The sequence below is a fragment of the Phyllobates terribilis genome, unplaced genomic scaffold (assembly GCF_046119375.1).
Source record: "Phyllobates terribilis strain yellow unplaced genomic scaffold, ASM4611937v1 Scaffold_12__6_contigs__length_324123572, whole genome shotgun sequence".
NCBI classification, from domain to species: domain Eukaryota; kingdom Metazoa; phylum Chordata; class Amphibia; order Anura; family Dendrobatidae; genus Phyllobates; species Phyllobates terribilis.
The window spans coordinates 256,652,652-256,667,754 of NW_027362772.1; the positions used below are offsets into that span (position 1 = coordinate 256,652,652).

The 15,103-nt window shown below is 40.6% G+C and overlaps 1 protein-coding gene across 4 annotated transcripts in view; it reads left to right on the forward strand.

Moving 5' to 3' along the window:
* The window catches only part of PRKCZ (protein kinase C zeta), a 184,998-nt gene that overhangs the window by 139,659 nt on the left and 30,236 nt on the right, over nt 1-15,103 (forward strand). For all 4 annotated transcript variants that reach the window (XM_073656892.1, XM_073656891.1, XM_073656893.1 and 1 more), the window contains 3 exons: nt 5,184-5,265; nt 11,219-11,271; nt 13,024-13,212. In XM_073656892.1, coding sequence (XP_073512993.1) covers nt 5,184-5,265; nt 11,219-11,271; nt 13,024-13,212 — 324 coding nt within the window. The remainder of the gene's footprint in view (nt 1-5,183; nt 5,266-11,218; nt 11,272-13,023; nt 13,213-15,103) is intronic.

A 15,103-nucleotide genomic window follows, 5' to 3' on the forward strand; every position in this document is an offset into this window, starting at 1 on the left:
CTCCGGCAAGAGGCATACTGAATACCGGCATGACTGGTAAAATGAATCACAGCGCACTTTGACAGACTCCGTGATTAATGAGGCTAACGAATTGACCTTAAAAACAATGCTAAGCCCATTGTCAGATGTGTTTGTTATAATGTGTTTTTATATTTAAAAAGACAGGAAGTATAAGTTTAAAAAAGCCCCAGTGAAAATTGCAAGTTTACTCATTGTTTTTTTTAATCAAAATTGTGATATGAAAAAAATATATGTAACACACAAACCTGATACAAGCAATAGGTCTTTTTCATTGTCTGTATAAAAGAGCTTTTAAACTGTATGGAGACAAATGATCGTTCGATCCCCATACAGTTTACATATTGTCCACAGCACATCCACTGTTTACACGGGGAGATTTGCTTCCGACAACGAGTATTTTTTGGCTGAATAAAAGATGCCATAAGAGTTTTTGTTTTTCGGACCATAGCTGCCTTGTTTACCTGGACTAATTAATTATCTAATTATTCATCATTTGTGATTTATTGAAGGGTTTTTTGTGTCTTTTGTGGTATTAATTTTTTTTTTATTGCCAATTTTTTCTAAATATTACACACAGTTCATGAGTTGTACTTTTTATATTTTTGTCTTTGACCAGTTTTGTGACTTTTCAGCGCCGAAAGTTGCAAATCCTTTTAAAAAGTTTGAAGACTCCTCGTGAAACCTTACTCCAGGAAGTGAGACGTGTCATTTGGTGAAAATCGCATTTTATGAATTTGTCTAAAACATCTAGATGAGCAAAGTTGTTGACAAAAAATAATAATAAAAAAAAGAATTTATCAAAGAAAAACAACCTAAAAAGTGTCGCAAAATGTGTAGAATTAAAGGCATAAATACTAAAGCCACTAAAAAAAAAAAGCAAATTAATCCAGAAACTAGAGTGATGAATCGAGGCCTTAATGTTTTAAAAAGATGCAAAGCTCACGTAATGGTGCCAGTGGTAGCGCCCTCCTGACTCTTCATGTGACCACCTACTGCTTCACGCAATGGCAGACAAGCATGCACCGTTCCTCTGGTGGGCTGGCTTGTTTTTCTTCTTGTGTTAGGGGGAAAGTGTATTTATCAACTGTCGGATCTTTATGATAAATTTGGAGCAAACTACACCGGTACAACTTTTTAATCAGGCGGTATACTTCATAATGTTGGAGAAAAGCCACAGAACAACATGTCAAATGTTGCATGTCAGTGCAACATTTTGTGCAAAGTTCGATTCTTTCTGATTAACTAGGAAACAAGTGTAATAAATGTTGCACTATAGCGTAGAATTTTTATCGCAATCTATGACTTCTTATGCCTTTGACCTGTCTAAACTGTGAGGTTTTTTTTTTTTTTGTTAAATGCATACATAAATATGTCTTACTTCACTCCATAAAATTAGCCAAGCTCCCTTTTTCTAATCACTTTTTTTTTGTTGCAGGTATTAAAAAATTGTGTAATGGCGTAAAACATTGATAAATTTGGCTTGGGCATCTATGGATAATAAATTGTTGCAATTTACACACATTTTGCCCCCCACACCAGCCTACACCTTTTATCTCCAAAGTCTCACATTTGTACTAGTGGTAGCTTTTTTTTGTGACAATTTCCTTTTCAACTAATGCACAGGATACTGCACTATCCTGGGATATATAGTTGCACTGGTCCTACGCTGTCACCTCTTGCTTCAAGTGCTAGCTGCAGGCGTTGTTATAATAGCTTGAAATGCAATCACTTACGGTACATGTCAGCGAACATTACTTTTTGGCTTTACATGGTATATTTACATACTGGTGCATGGCCATCTTATTAGCATAAGCCTTTGGGTATTTTTTGTATTAATTGGCATTTGTTGTGTTCCCAGTGGTAATTTTTTTTCTTGTTTGTACCGTATTCTTTATGACTTTTTAATATGTCTAAATACTTTTAAAAACAGATACTTGAAGTACTTTTCAAGGGCACATTGTTTCTTTACTGGAGTTGGTTTCCCATAGGGACATATTTTTGTTTATTATGGGTATATAATACTAAAAAATGGCTTAAAATTGTGATAAATTTGACTTGGGCCTTTGTGAAAGTTAGTCAGTTTGTGCAAAAGTTTCATCACAAATATAATAATATAGGTTCTCCTTTATCTAGTGTCAATTGCTCCTAGAATTTCCTGACTATATCTGCATCCAGCCACTTCACCAAGTAGTGGTGGACACACATGTGCCTTTCACCTGTTGGATAGCCTTCTTTTTCCTTACGTGGAAAAGAGAAAGTAGAACACAAAAAATTGCATGCAGAGAACATTCCCAGTTGAGAAAAATACATGGAGACATCGCAACCAGAGATTAGTGCGCAATGCCAGGAGGGAGATTGGCACACCAGACGAAGGGTGCGTGCGGTTCCACCATTGCCTAATGGTCAGGAAAAATCAAGAAGCTACTGCCATTGACAACTGTCAGTTACCTCGAAAAACACAAAAGGGCCAATTCATCAGACAAAGCTTTTGCCTAAAATCCCCACAGCCCCTCCTCATATCTACTCAATCCTCCTCCTCCAAAACCAGCTTCTCCACCATTACGGAAGATCAGCTTTCCTCTTTACTCTCAAAGTCACACCTCACCACCTGTGAACTTGACCTAATCCCATCCCACCTCATCCTCAACCTTACCAGTCTTCATCCCAACCTTAACCCATCTTTTCAACCTGTCACAAACAACTGGTGTCTTCCCCCTCATTCTTCAAACATGCCTCGATAACACCCATCCTCAAAAAGCCCTCCCTTGACCCATCCTCTCTGACTAGCTATCACTTCTCCCCTATGCCTCAAAACTACTGGAACAACATGTTCATTTTGAACTGTCCTTTCACCTCTCCTCCTGCTCCCTCTTTGACTGCTTACAGTCTGGCTTCTGACTGCACCATTCTACTGAAACTGCCCTGACTAATGTCGCCAACGACCTACTAACTGCCAAAAGCCAAGCGGCACTACTCTGTCCTCATCCTGCTCCTTGACCTATCATCTGCCTTCAACACAGTGGACCATTCCCTCCTACTACAGGCTCTCTCCTCTCTCGGCATCACAGACTTGGCCCTATCTTGGATCTCCTCATACCTAACAGACAGGACATTCAGTGTCTCCCACTCACACACCTCCTCCTCATCTCACCCCCTGTCGGTGTCCCCCAAGGTTCAGTCCTAGGATCCCTGCTCTCCTCCATCTACACCTTAGGCCTGGGAGAGCTCATAGTCTCATGGCTTTCAGTATCACCTCTTTGCTGATGACACACCGATCTACCTCTCTGGACCCGATATCGCCTCATTACTAACCAGAATCCCACAATGTCTGTCTGCTATTTCATTCTTCTTCTCTGATAGATTTCTAAAACTTAATATAGATAAAACAGAATTCATCAACTTTCCACCATCTCACTCAACCCCCCCCCCATCTGACCTATATGTCAATGGCTGCCCACTCTCCCCAGTCCTGCAAGCTCGCTGCCTTGGGGTAACCCTTCACTCTGAGCTCTCCTTCAATTCCCTGATCCAAGCCCTTTCCACTTCCTGCCGACTCCAACTCAAAAATATCTCCCGGATCTGCACATTTCTCAATCACAAATCTGCAAAAACAGTAGTGCACGCCCTTATCTCCCGCCTCGACTACTGCAACCTCCTGCTTTGTGGCCTCCCCTCTAACACACTCGCACCCCTCTAATCTATCCTAAACTCTGCTGCCTGACTAATCCACCTGTCCTCCCGCTATTCCCCGGCCTCTCCTCTCTGTCAATCCCTCTACTGGCTCCCCATTGCCCAGAGACTCCAGTTCAAAACCCTAACCTTGGCATACAAGGCCATCCACAACCTGTCTCCTCCATACATCTGTGACCTAGTCTCCCGGTACTTACCTGCATGCAACCTCCGATCCTCTCAAGATCTCCTTCTCTACTCCCCTCTTATCTCCTCTTCTCACAATTGCATACAAGATTTCTCCCGTGCATGCCCCCTACTATGGAACTCTCCACCCCAACACATCAGACTCTCGTCTACCGTGGAAGCCTTCAAAAGGAACCTGAAGACCCACCTCTTCTGACAAGCAGTAACCATCGTCCACCATACAACTGCACGATCAGCTCTGCCCTCACCTACTGTATCATCACCCATCCCTTGTAGACTGTGAGACCTCGCGGGCAGGGTCCTTGCTCCTCCTGTACCAGTCGACGTCCCTTTTCTGTTCAAGATTATTGTAATTGTTTTTGCTATGTATACCCCTTTTTCACATGTAAAGCGCCGTGGAATAAATGGCGCTATAATAATAATAATTCATTAAGACTGCCGTTGGGTTGGCTCGCCATAGTATGATGCCGTGCGCCTCACCTGAGATCCCACTCTAGTTGGGGATAGGAGTAACATTTCTGGCGTTCAAAACGCACTCAATAAATTTCACTACTTTGGCGGCACTGCTTCAAGCTGGTGTAAAAACTTTTTTTTTTTTCTACTTTTCAAACTGTTTTACGCCCGTTTTATGGCAAAAACGCAGAGTCTCCCCCAAAGTATTTTTAATACATTTATTGCAAAATGGTTTATTTTTACATGCACTCTCCAATAATATATTTTTCACTCCATAACCACTTTACTACACATGTATCTGCTTAGTCCTGTATTCGTCTATTTTCTGTGTCTCTGTGGCATCCCACTGAACCGTCGCCATCTGATTCTGTCCCTGACTTCTCTTCTACCTTTTCTGTAAATTATCACCTTGAATTTAACATCAGTGTTAAAAGAATCTGAATTGTTGATTCTCTTTATTTTTTTCCACGCTCTGCCGGTCTCTGAAGATAGATACATGAAAGCCAGATGTGGGTTAAGAGTGCATTAATAATCGAGATGTGCATGAATCTGGCTTCTGAACACCAGCTGCCCTGATGAGTCCTGTTAAGGAGCAGACATGGTGGTTAAGATGCAGCCCACGTTCTTCTCCTGTTCTTATATTTGCCAGAGCATGAACCTCTTCCGAAAGATTTGAAGATGTGTTTTGGGCTGTTCATTGTCATGATGAGGCCGGCACATTAATGCGGTGTCTGCAATCACTAGGGAAAGTCGTAGCAGGGATTTTTTTTTGTCCTTTCTTGTGAATATCTTTGTCGGTAGAAGCTATAACCTGTAACTTGTATCTTTTACAGGATTCGGTCATGCCTTTCCAGGAGCCGCCAGTAGATGATAAAAGCGACGAGGGAGATAACCCCCCTGAAGAAACAGATGGAAGTAAGTTGTGCACAGGTCTGCGAGGATAACCTGCAAGTCAGGATACATGGCTGCTACAGGAACCGTGATTTAATTATAGTGTCTGTGATGGTTCCCCCCCCCTCGTTTTGCCTAAAGCAATTAGAAAGCCATTAAGGAGGACTGCGGGTGTCAGTCTGAGACAGAACATACGAAAGATTTGTTACATGGCCGAGTGGCTTTGTCCTTCTTCTTGCTCATTACAGAATGTCATTGTCTGCTCCTTGCTTCTCGTGGTTCTTGGGCCGCAAATAACTACTGGATTTACAATCCTAGACAAAATGAAAGGTTTATAATTGGGATTGTCCACCCCTCCGCCTCCTTTTATTTATTTTTTTTATCAATTTAGCATGGAAAAAAAACTGCTCGAGTCCTGGTGGCTCACCAGTCATTGGCCACAGTGGTGATCAATGCGTTTATCAAGCGCTATCCCCTCCAGAAAAGGTAGGAATGAGACCCCAAAGTACCCTAGGAGTGGATTTTTCTTTGTTTTAATTATTTGAAAACGTTTTGCCCAGTTTCTCAACATATAATTGTCCTCTGCTTATGACAGGCCACCGATGTGTGATCAGTTGGAGTCTAATTGACCCTGACTTCAGTACCCAACATGTCTCTGCTCCCTCCCATGTGGCTGCGTCTGCTACCGCAGCTTCACCTCGAGGACATGACAACACGTAGATATTTAATTATATATGCAGCGTTTGTTGCATATGTCCCTAACAATTTTCTGTCCCGGTTTCAGCATCTTACACAAGGGCCAATTTCACAGCAAAGTAATTAATCACTGTGGCTTTGCAATGAATAGTACAAGACAAGCGCACAACTCGGGGGGGCTTATTTCATGCATAAGATTAATTTGGTAATTTCTGCTTAGACATGTATAGTCGTAATTTAGATATAAAAAAGACCTTAAGAGCCATAGAGGATCAATGCTAATTACACAGAAACGGCCCTTTTGTGGGATGAACCAAAGCTGATTACAATGCAGCCTTATAAGACTTTGCTCCAGCGATGCACAAGGATCCGATTCGCACGAACTCTGATTTAGGCTGAAGCCGCACACAGGTGACTTTTAGCATGAGGACGACACAGTCTGTAGAAATACAATGAATCGTGCAAATGTCAAGGCTGTAGGTTAGATAAATGAAGGCTACGCACCAATCTATACGTAGCCCTACTCTTAACTTTGTATTTTCTGTCCTGGGAATAGTTCGGCTCCTTCGTCCTGCCGATTGTGGTAGTCCAGATCTCCACAGATCATTGTAGCGGAAGGTCAACAAAATGACCCTTTAAGGGTATGTGCACACGACATCTTAAAAACGCAGAGATTTTCTTAGGCCAAGCGGCTTTAGAGAAAAAGCTGGCGTTTTTTTCCTGAAGTGGCTTCACTGGCTTTTTTACTGTCGTCCTCTTTTCCCCTATTTTTAACACCACCACCTGAAGAATAAATGTATAAATAAAATACAGGTGCATCTGACTAAATTAGAATATCAGCAAAAAGTTAATTTATTTTAGTTCTTCAATACAAAAAGTGAAACTCTTATATTAGATAGTCATTACAAACAGAGTGATCTATTTCAAGTGTTTATTTCTGTTAATGTTGATGATTATGGATTACAGCCAATGAAAACACAAAAGTCATTATCTCAGTAAATTAGAATACTTTATAACAATAGCTTGAAAAAGGTTTTTTAAAATCCAAAATGTTGGCCTACTGAAATGTATGTTCAGTAAATGCCCTCTATACTTGGTCGGGGCTCCTTGTGCATCAATTACTGCATCAATGCGGCGTGGCATGGAGGTGATCAGCCTGCGGCACTGCTGAGGGGTTATGGAAGCCCAGGTTGCTTTGATAGCAGCCTTCAGCTCGTCTGCATTGTTGGGTCTGTTGTCTCTCCTCTTCCTCTTGACAATATCCCATAGATTCTCTATGGAGTTAAGGTCAGACGAGTTTGCTGCCAATCAAGCACAGTGATACTGTTGTGTGTAAACCAGGTATTGGTACTTTTGGCAGTGTGGACAGGTGCCAAGTCCTGCTGGAGAATTAAATTTCCATCTACAAAAAGTTTGTTGGCAGAGGGGAAGCATGAAGTACTCTAAAAATCTCCTGGTAGACGGCTGCTCTGACTTTGGTCTTGATAAAACACAGTGGACCAACACCAGCAGATGACATGGCTCCCCAAACCATCACTGATTGTGGAAACTTCACACTAGACCTCAAGCAGCTTGGATTGTGGCGCCTCCACTCTTCCTCCAGACTCTGGGAACTTGATTTCCAAATGAAAATTGGAACTCTGGGACCTTGTGGAGTGTGTCAGTGACTGCCTTCTGGACATCTGTCAAGTCAGCAGTCTTCCCCATGATTGTGGAGCCTACTGAAACAGACTAAGGGACCTTTTTAAACACTTAGGAAGCCTTTGCCGGTGTTTTTTGTTAATTCTTTTAATTTAGTGAGATAATGACTTTTGTGTTTTCATTGGCTGTAAGCCATAATCATCAACATTAACAGAAATAAACACTTGAAATAGATCACTCTGTTTGTAATGACTCCTCTATATAATGTATGAGTTTCACTTTTTGTATTGAAGAATTGAAATAAATTAACTTTTTGATGATATTCTTATTTAGTGAGATGCACCTGTACAAGAACGCAATAGGATCTTATCCTAATATAAAAGAGAAAAGAACAAGTAAGATACGCTCATCTTACAAGGTTGTGTGTGAGACACAACCACTGAAAAATATCAGGAATGAGATTGCCAGGGAAATGGAAGTATTCTGCGCTTACTGGAAGGATGACCGCCACTATCGGCAATATGTTGGTTTATTTTCAACGCGATTCAGAGTAACACAGACTCCTCCTTCAAGAAGGTCTTGTGTATGGTTGTCCTGAAGAAGGAGTCGGTGTGACGTTGAAACGCTTTGACAATAAGCCAGCATATTATATCCGATTAGTGGATGTCGTCTACTTCCATTTCTCTGGCAATCTCATTCCTGAAGAATGAATGTGTTACTTTTTAGGCACTTCGCAGTTTCCCCACCCTAAAGCGGTTTAAAGAAGTGATACGAGACTCAACAGTGTTGTTTTTACATTGCAGGCATCCTAAGGGCTCATTCCGATGTCCGTTTTTCACGTTGAGTGCTATGCGTGGTTTTAACGGATAGCACTCATACCTGTGATAGTCTGTCTATATGGCTATTCACATGTCTGTGATTTTTCGCGGTCCATGGAAAATCTGAGACATGTCCAATTTTGATTTGAATGTCGGATCAAAATCGGCAATGCAACTTTTTGGGTCCGTGAAAAAAAATTGTACCAATTTTCAAGGGCTGTCACTTAGGAGAAGGTGGAGAAACTTTGTTTTTTTTCTCGTACTTGGAGAAAAAAAAAGTGACACTTTGATCAAAATAATATCTCCACACGGCTACACAGCAATCTGGAATTTTTATTCAGATCAGCCTCTAACTTCATGTCCGTAGATTTTCCTTCGGGGAGCACCAAAAGTCTAGAACATTTTTATAAATGAGCTGTCTGGCAGTGACACTGGGGACCGGCAGTCACCATACTGTATAGTAATCAGGTCTCCGGCTCTTACCGCCACGCTGTACAGGGACAGGCTGATTGCAGGCGTAGGAGTCACTTCTGATACTCTGATTTGTGGCTCCCCGCTGTTTTTTTTTCTAAGAAATGTATCCTTTCAAAGTTCAATTCATTCGTAGATCTGTGTTCACGTAGGAAGGCATCTTACTGAATAATGTCTCTGAGGTTAAATGACTTTGTAAATGGAGTTTATGCAATTACTGAAAATTGGTTATTTTACCGCCTCTTGTGGACATTGCACTAAGGTCTTACATAGTAATGTGCTATCTCCAACAAAAAGATTGTTAGTGGGGTTTTTTTATGACCAGAATTATTTATTTTTTTAAACCCGCTGTATATGATCTGATTGTGTTCTTCACAGGCAATCTGTCACGTCATTTTCTAAAGGGACTGATAAATTTTGCAATGCACCTGACCGAACAGTTCTCAGTCAGTTGTAAAAATGTAATGTCATTTCTTGTATAAATTGCACCGTCTGTGCACTTTTATGGCTTTTTAGATCTATTTACATTGGACAATTATCATTATTCCATATACTGAATTACAAGTGAGGTTTGGAGTTATTTGATAGGTCCTTTTATAGAATTGGTTAGATGTAAAAAACAAAAACAACTTATATAATTTACAGAGAATCTATCATTATGGCAGACATCGGTGATACCCCAATATTGTTGACCTTAAGTGCTCCCATTATTATATGTGCAAACTGAGTTTTTTATAGAAGGTTTATGGAGCAGAAAGTCTCAAAATGCTTCTCAATTGAGTGTTGAGTTTCTGCTCAGTTTTTTTCTCCAAAAACTCAAGCCTAACAGCTCCACCAGACATTGGTGTGGGGATCTGGAAAAAATCCCCAAAAAATTCTGGGGAGTCGTATGGTGTTTCAGATGATACCCATCAGCCAGGTAAGTGCTCCGAGCATAGGACGGCACAAGAATTTTCCAGTTTAAAGAATCTTTTTGACGAGCAGAAAGTCTCCCGACATACCAGCCGATCGGTGTACGAAAATATACACGCGTAAAGGACTTTGACTCTCGTATATTAAAACTGTTAAAAGAAAAAAAAAAGTGATTTGATAGGAACTGATCAGATTGCACCTTCATTTCAATCCCTTTCCTGTATGTGATGGGTTTATTCAGGGCTGTGGAGTCTGAGTCTGTGTCCATTTTGGTGGAATCAGTATAAAATGGACCGACTCCTAAAATATACAATAAATTGGGTTCAGTAGTTCAATGCAGGATGTGCTCTAAGAATTTGGGAAAGTTATGAAATGTCTTATAAATGTCTGTCCTATTCCTGATCTAAGGGTCTAGACTTTTAGTTGAGTTGAATCTGTGCTGCACTTTATGTACAGTTGAAACCAGAAGTTTACATATACTATATGAAAAGACACATATCATGGTTTTCTCAATATCTGACATGAAATCAGAATAAACCTTTCCCGTTTTAGGTCAATTAGGATTACCATCATTTTTAATATTTGCCAAATGCCAGAATAATGAGAGAGAGAGAATATTTTAAGGCATTTTTATTACTTACTGCAAAGTCAAAAGTTTCCATACATTTCATCAGTATTTGGTACCATTACCCTTAAACTGAATGACTTGGGTCAAACGTTTGGGATATCCTTCCACAAGCTTCTCACAACAGTTGGTCAGAATTTGGGCCCATTCCTCCTGACAAAACTGATGTAACTGATCCAGGTTTGTAGGTCGCCTTGCTCGCAGCCTTTTCTGCTTTACCCATATATTTTTAATAGGATTGAGATCAGGGCTTTGTGATGTCCCCTCCAAAACTTTGACTTTGTTATCCTTAAGCCACTTTGTTACCATTTTGGCAGTATGCTTCGGGTCATTATCCATTTGGAAGACCCATTTCCGCCCAAGCTTTAAAAAAAATGCCGTAAAACATTCTCTCTCTCTCTCATTATTCTGCCATTTGGCAAATATTAAAAATGATGGTAATCCTAATAGACCTAAAATGGGAAAGGTTTATTCTGATTTCATGTCAGATATTGAGAAAAACATGAATATGTGTCTTTTTATATAGGGTATGTAAACTTCTGGTTTCAAGTGTACATGCTCAGTAGTAAGGCCGTGCTGTGGAGTTGGAGCCAGGGAAATTGATTCGGAAGTTTGGCTTACCGACTCCACAGCCCTGGTTTATATGGCCAACTCTGACCCTTCTTGTTAGAATGACCATATGCAAAAAAAATTCTATTTGTATTTTTTCTTTAATGACTGCTGGTAAAGTGGCGAGACTTCCTGAAATAATACATTTTTGGGAATGTTAACTTACATTTCTGTTTGTATTAATTGCTTTTATTTTATATTGCAGTTAATATTATCCGTCCACAACGGAAAATCGATTCACTGAAGGATGGGTCTGAGGTAAGAGGGACCCAATGGGGGGGGGGTGTACATTGTCTCGTACAGTATCAGTACAATTTTATTTACAGAATAATCTATACACTAGTCTCTTTGGATTCAAAAGAGTATAAGTTTATGTTCACACTTGGTGTGTTTGCTGTTTCTTATGCAAATTTAAAGCTGCTTTTTCCAGTACCAGCAAAAGCTATGAGACTTTAGAAATCTCATACATACTTTTTTTTCCCTGACTGAATTGGAAAACTGCTGCGTTTTTGAAAACTGCATCATGTCGCTTCTTTCAGAGTTTTTGCAGAGTTTTTTCACCCATAGAAAGCAATGAGTAACTGCAAAAAAGCAGCAAAAAAAGTTGCCATCAGTTTTTGCAGTGCTCTTGGTGAATGTCTTGGTATCCTCCATAATGTCCATAATGTCTTGGTGCCCTCACATGAGCATGGCTGTTAGTATGAGTACAGTTTAATTAAATTAGTGATGTGTTAAAGTAAACAATACACGACCAATATGTGAAAGTAAACAATGCCCAACCAACTCCATGCCCTGCCAATGTGGTAGGTAAACAGTGTCCAACCAATTGAATGCCCTGCCTGTGTGTTAAATACAAAAAATGCCCACTCAACTCAATGCCATGCCAATGTGTTGGGTAAACGGTAGTGTTGAGCGAGTATGTTCTATTAACCCTTTCACCGAGTATGCTCGGGCCGAGCTCCGAGTATTTACAGCTGCTCAGTGATATGTTTGAATCGCTCCCGTGTGCATGATTTGCAACTGTTTGACAGCTTTATTACATGTGAGGAATGTCTATTTCTTACACATTCCTCACATGTAATAAAGTTGTCAAACAGTTGCAAATCATGCACACGGGAGCGATTCAACCATATCACCGAGCAGCTGTAAATACTCGGAGCTCGGCCCGAGCATACTCTGAACAGAACATACTCGCTCAACACTAGTAAACAGTGATCAACCAACTGAATGGTGTGCCAGTGTGTTAGGTAAAAAAATGCCCAACCAGCTGAATGTCCTCCCAATGAGTTGGTTAAACAATGCCCGACCAACTCAATGCCCTGCCAGTGTGTTAGATAAACAATGTCCGCCCGATTCATTCCACCCCCTTCCCCCCTGCTGTTTACATTTGCAATTGTGTATTTTTCATGACCACATACAAACTTTTTTGTTCAGGATAGTCACTATTTTTTTTCAGACATGCATCTTGCATTGGTGACCCTAACACCTTGTTTTGTTCATGCTTATATGGTGGAAGCAAAGCTGAACTTTGGGATCCTGAAAAACACAGAAAAGAAGCAAAACCTGCTTTTTTACTGCCAAGAGATCAGGTTTTGGCTGTAGAATAAAAGCAGCAAAATAGCAACGTGAACATAGCCTAAGGGAATAATACAGCTCTGACTGCTATAAAGATTGTTCCTTAGAGCACCGTTATCAAAATCGCTGGAGGTCACAACACTCAGACCCCCAACAATCAGTAAGGTATTGCCTATCATATGAATAGGGTGTAACTTTACCCTTGTAAAAGAGGTCACACGTTTTTAGACCGTTTGGCTTCTACAGCCTCTATGTATCACAGTACATTTCAGACTGCAGAATAAGTTACTAATGAAATTGGTAGGGTTCATTCAGACGTCCATTTTTGTCGTACAAGGGCTATCCATGTCTTTCAATACATATCGTCCATCTTCTATTAGAATATTGGATTATTGGGTTTAGCACTTGTTAACATTTGTTTCCTAATATTTTCAGGACATTAAACCTGTCATTGATGGAATGGATGGCATTAAAATCTCACAGGGACTTAGCCTTCAGGACTTCGATCTCATCAGAGTAATTGGTAGAGGAAGCTACGCCAAAGTCCTTTTAGTACGGTTGAAAAAGAATGACCAGACGTATGCCATGAAGGTGGTGAAGAAGGAGCTGGTTCACGATGAAGAGGTGAGTTTAGACTGATGGAGTAGAAGGTTCAAAGAGAACCATGCGAGCATTTCTCAGCTCGGACCATACCCTTGGCCTCCGCTCAAGCTTTCACTATGGTCAGCTGGTTGCTAAATTTGTTTATAGGCCAGTTAGGATATTCATGTAGATCCCACGATGGAAGTGATGCAGATAGGGTGTAACTAGGTAGATAAATGCTTGAAAGGGTGATCAGTGACTAATTGGCAATATATACTTTATTCTCAATCGATCTTCTCTCCTAATTCCGTAGGATAGCCTACGCTGGCCTGTGACTGCACTGTGCTTTAAATACTTCATTAATTACTGCAATAAATCTTTAGTCCAATTCTTTTGTTGTCATCTAAAATCCAGTAACCTTTGGTTCATGTTTGACATTTAAGAGATAATGCTAATGGTGCAAAGCTGAGCAACCTGGGGCCCCATGTAGTCAAAAAGAACCGGGTAAATGACCTAGAGTGCCGTAATAAACATATTTATTAATAATTTCTTTTCCATTTCCAGTAAACTGTACGGTAAAATGAATGGTGTCATTCATAACTCCGACTCAACCTGCAAAAAACAAGCCTTCAAGAACAATTCTCCAAAATTTTGGGTGCAATTCATCAAGACCGGTGATTCTCTCTCTGGTCTTGATGAGGGGGGCATGTTGGAGCATACGCTCTTGATTCCTTAAGCGATGCACGCATCTTAATGAAGCAAGCAAGGCGCGTAGTGGCGTGTGGCTCCGTGTGCGTTTCGCCACAAATCTTACTCCAACAAAGGTTGGAGTAAGATCTGTGGTGTAGCGAACTCCACCACTGATCATGAATTTGACTAGTGGGGGTCCCATCGCAACCTCTCTGTGCCCCTCTGTTCTAAAGTTGCAAATTTTCCCTTCAACCAATTGGGCATATACCACAGAACGTCTGCCATAGAGGACAAAAAGCAAACGCCCACAAAGACTTTTTATGGTATACGCCCAGTTGGTTGAAGGGAAAATTTGCATTTTATTGCTGAGGGGGGGGCGCTTAACTTTAGAATGGAGGGACAATAATTTTTAAGAAAGACTGTACTAGAATCTGAGGAATATGCAAAATTTAGAGGTGGTCATTAAAAGCATCCAGTGAAAAGGCCTCTTTAAAGTTGTTTTATGGGCATAAGATACATATGCATATTTGCCGTTATTAATTTAGTGTGACCAAAGTTTTGATTTGTGCTTACGTTGCTTAAACGCTGTAGTATAATTGCTTCAATTTGTATATTAAAGTAAAAAACGTAGATCCCAGATTTAAAATGCACACTTCGTTTTGTACACCTACTATTTAAGAGGTAACATTCCTCCTTGTGGAGAGTGACATACCTGGCATGCCAGTATAAGGAAACTTATGGGCCATGCAATGCTCCTCTGGGAAATTAAATATGCAAATTGCCTCTAAAGAGAGGAAAAGGATTTGAACTCTGGTGCCGCCTATTGGTTGAAGCAATCCTGAAAGTCAATATTGACTCTTTAACGAACTGGGATCTCAATTTGCAGACAAGTGTTTAGGGGTGTAGCCCCTCAGTGCAAACCATGACATCTGATTTGGCTGTATAAGAGGGCACTAACTGGGTTCTAAGGGGTAACTTTTCTCCTTGAGGAGAGTGACATGCCAGTGTAAGGAGACTTATAGGCCATGCAAAGTTCCTCTGGGCAATTAAGAATGAAAACTGCCTCGTCAGAGAGGAAGAGGACTTGAAATTTAATCTGGTCATAAATATTAGTGGAGCAAGTTTTTCACCCAATTGGTCGTTACGAAACCTGACTCGACTCCCCCAACACACCAGTCTATGGTTGCTTTGCTCCTCCTAGACATCAACTATAGGAGATGTGGACATAAATCAATGGACGTGA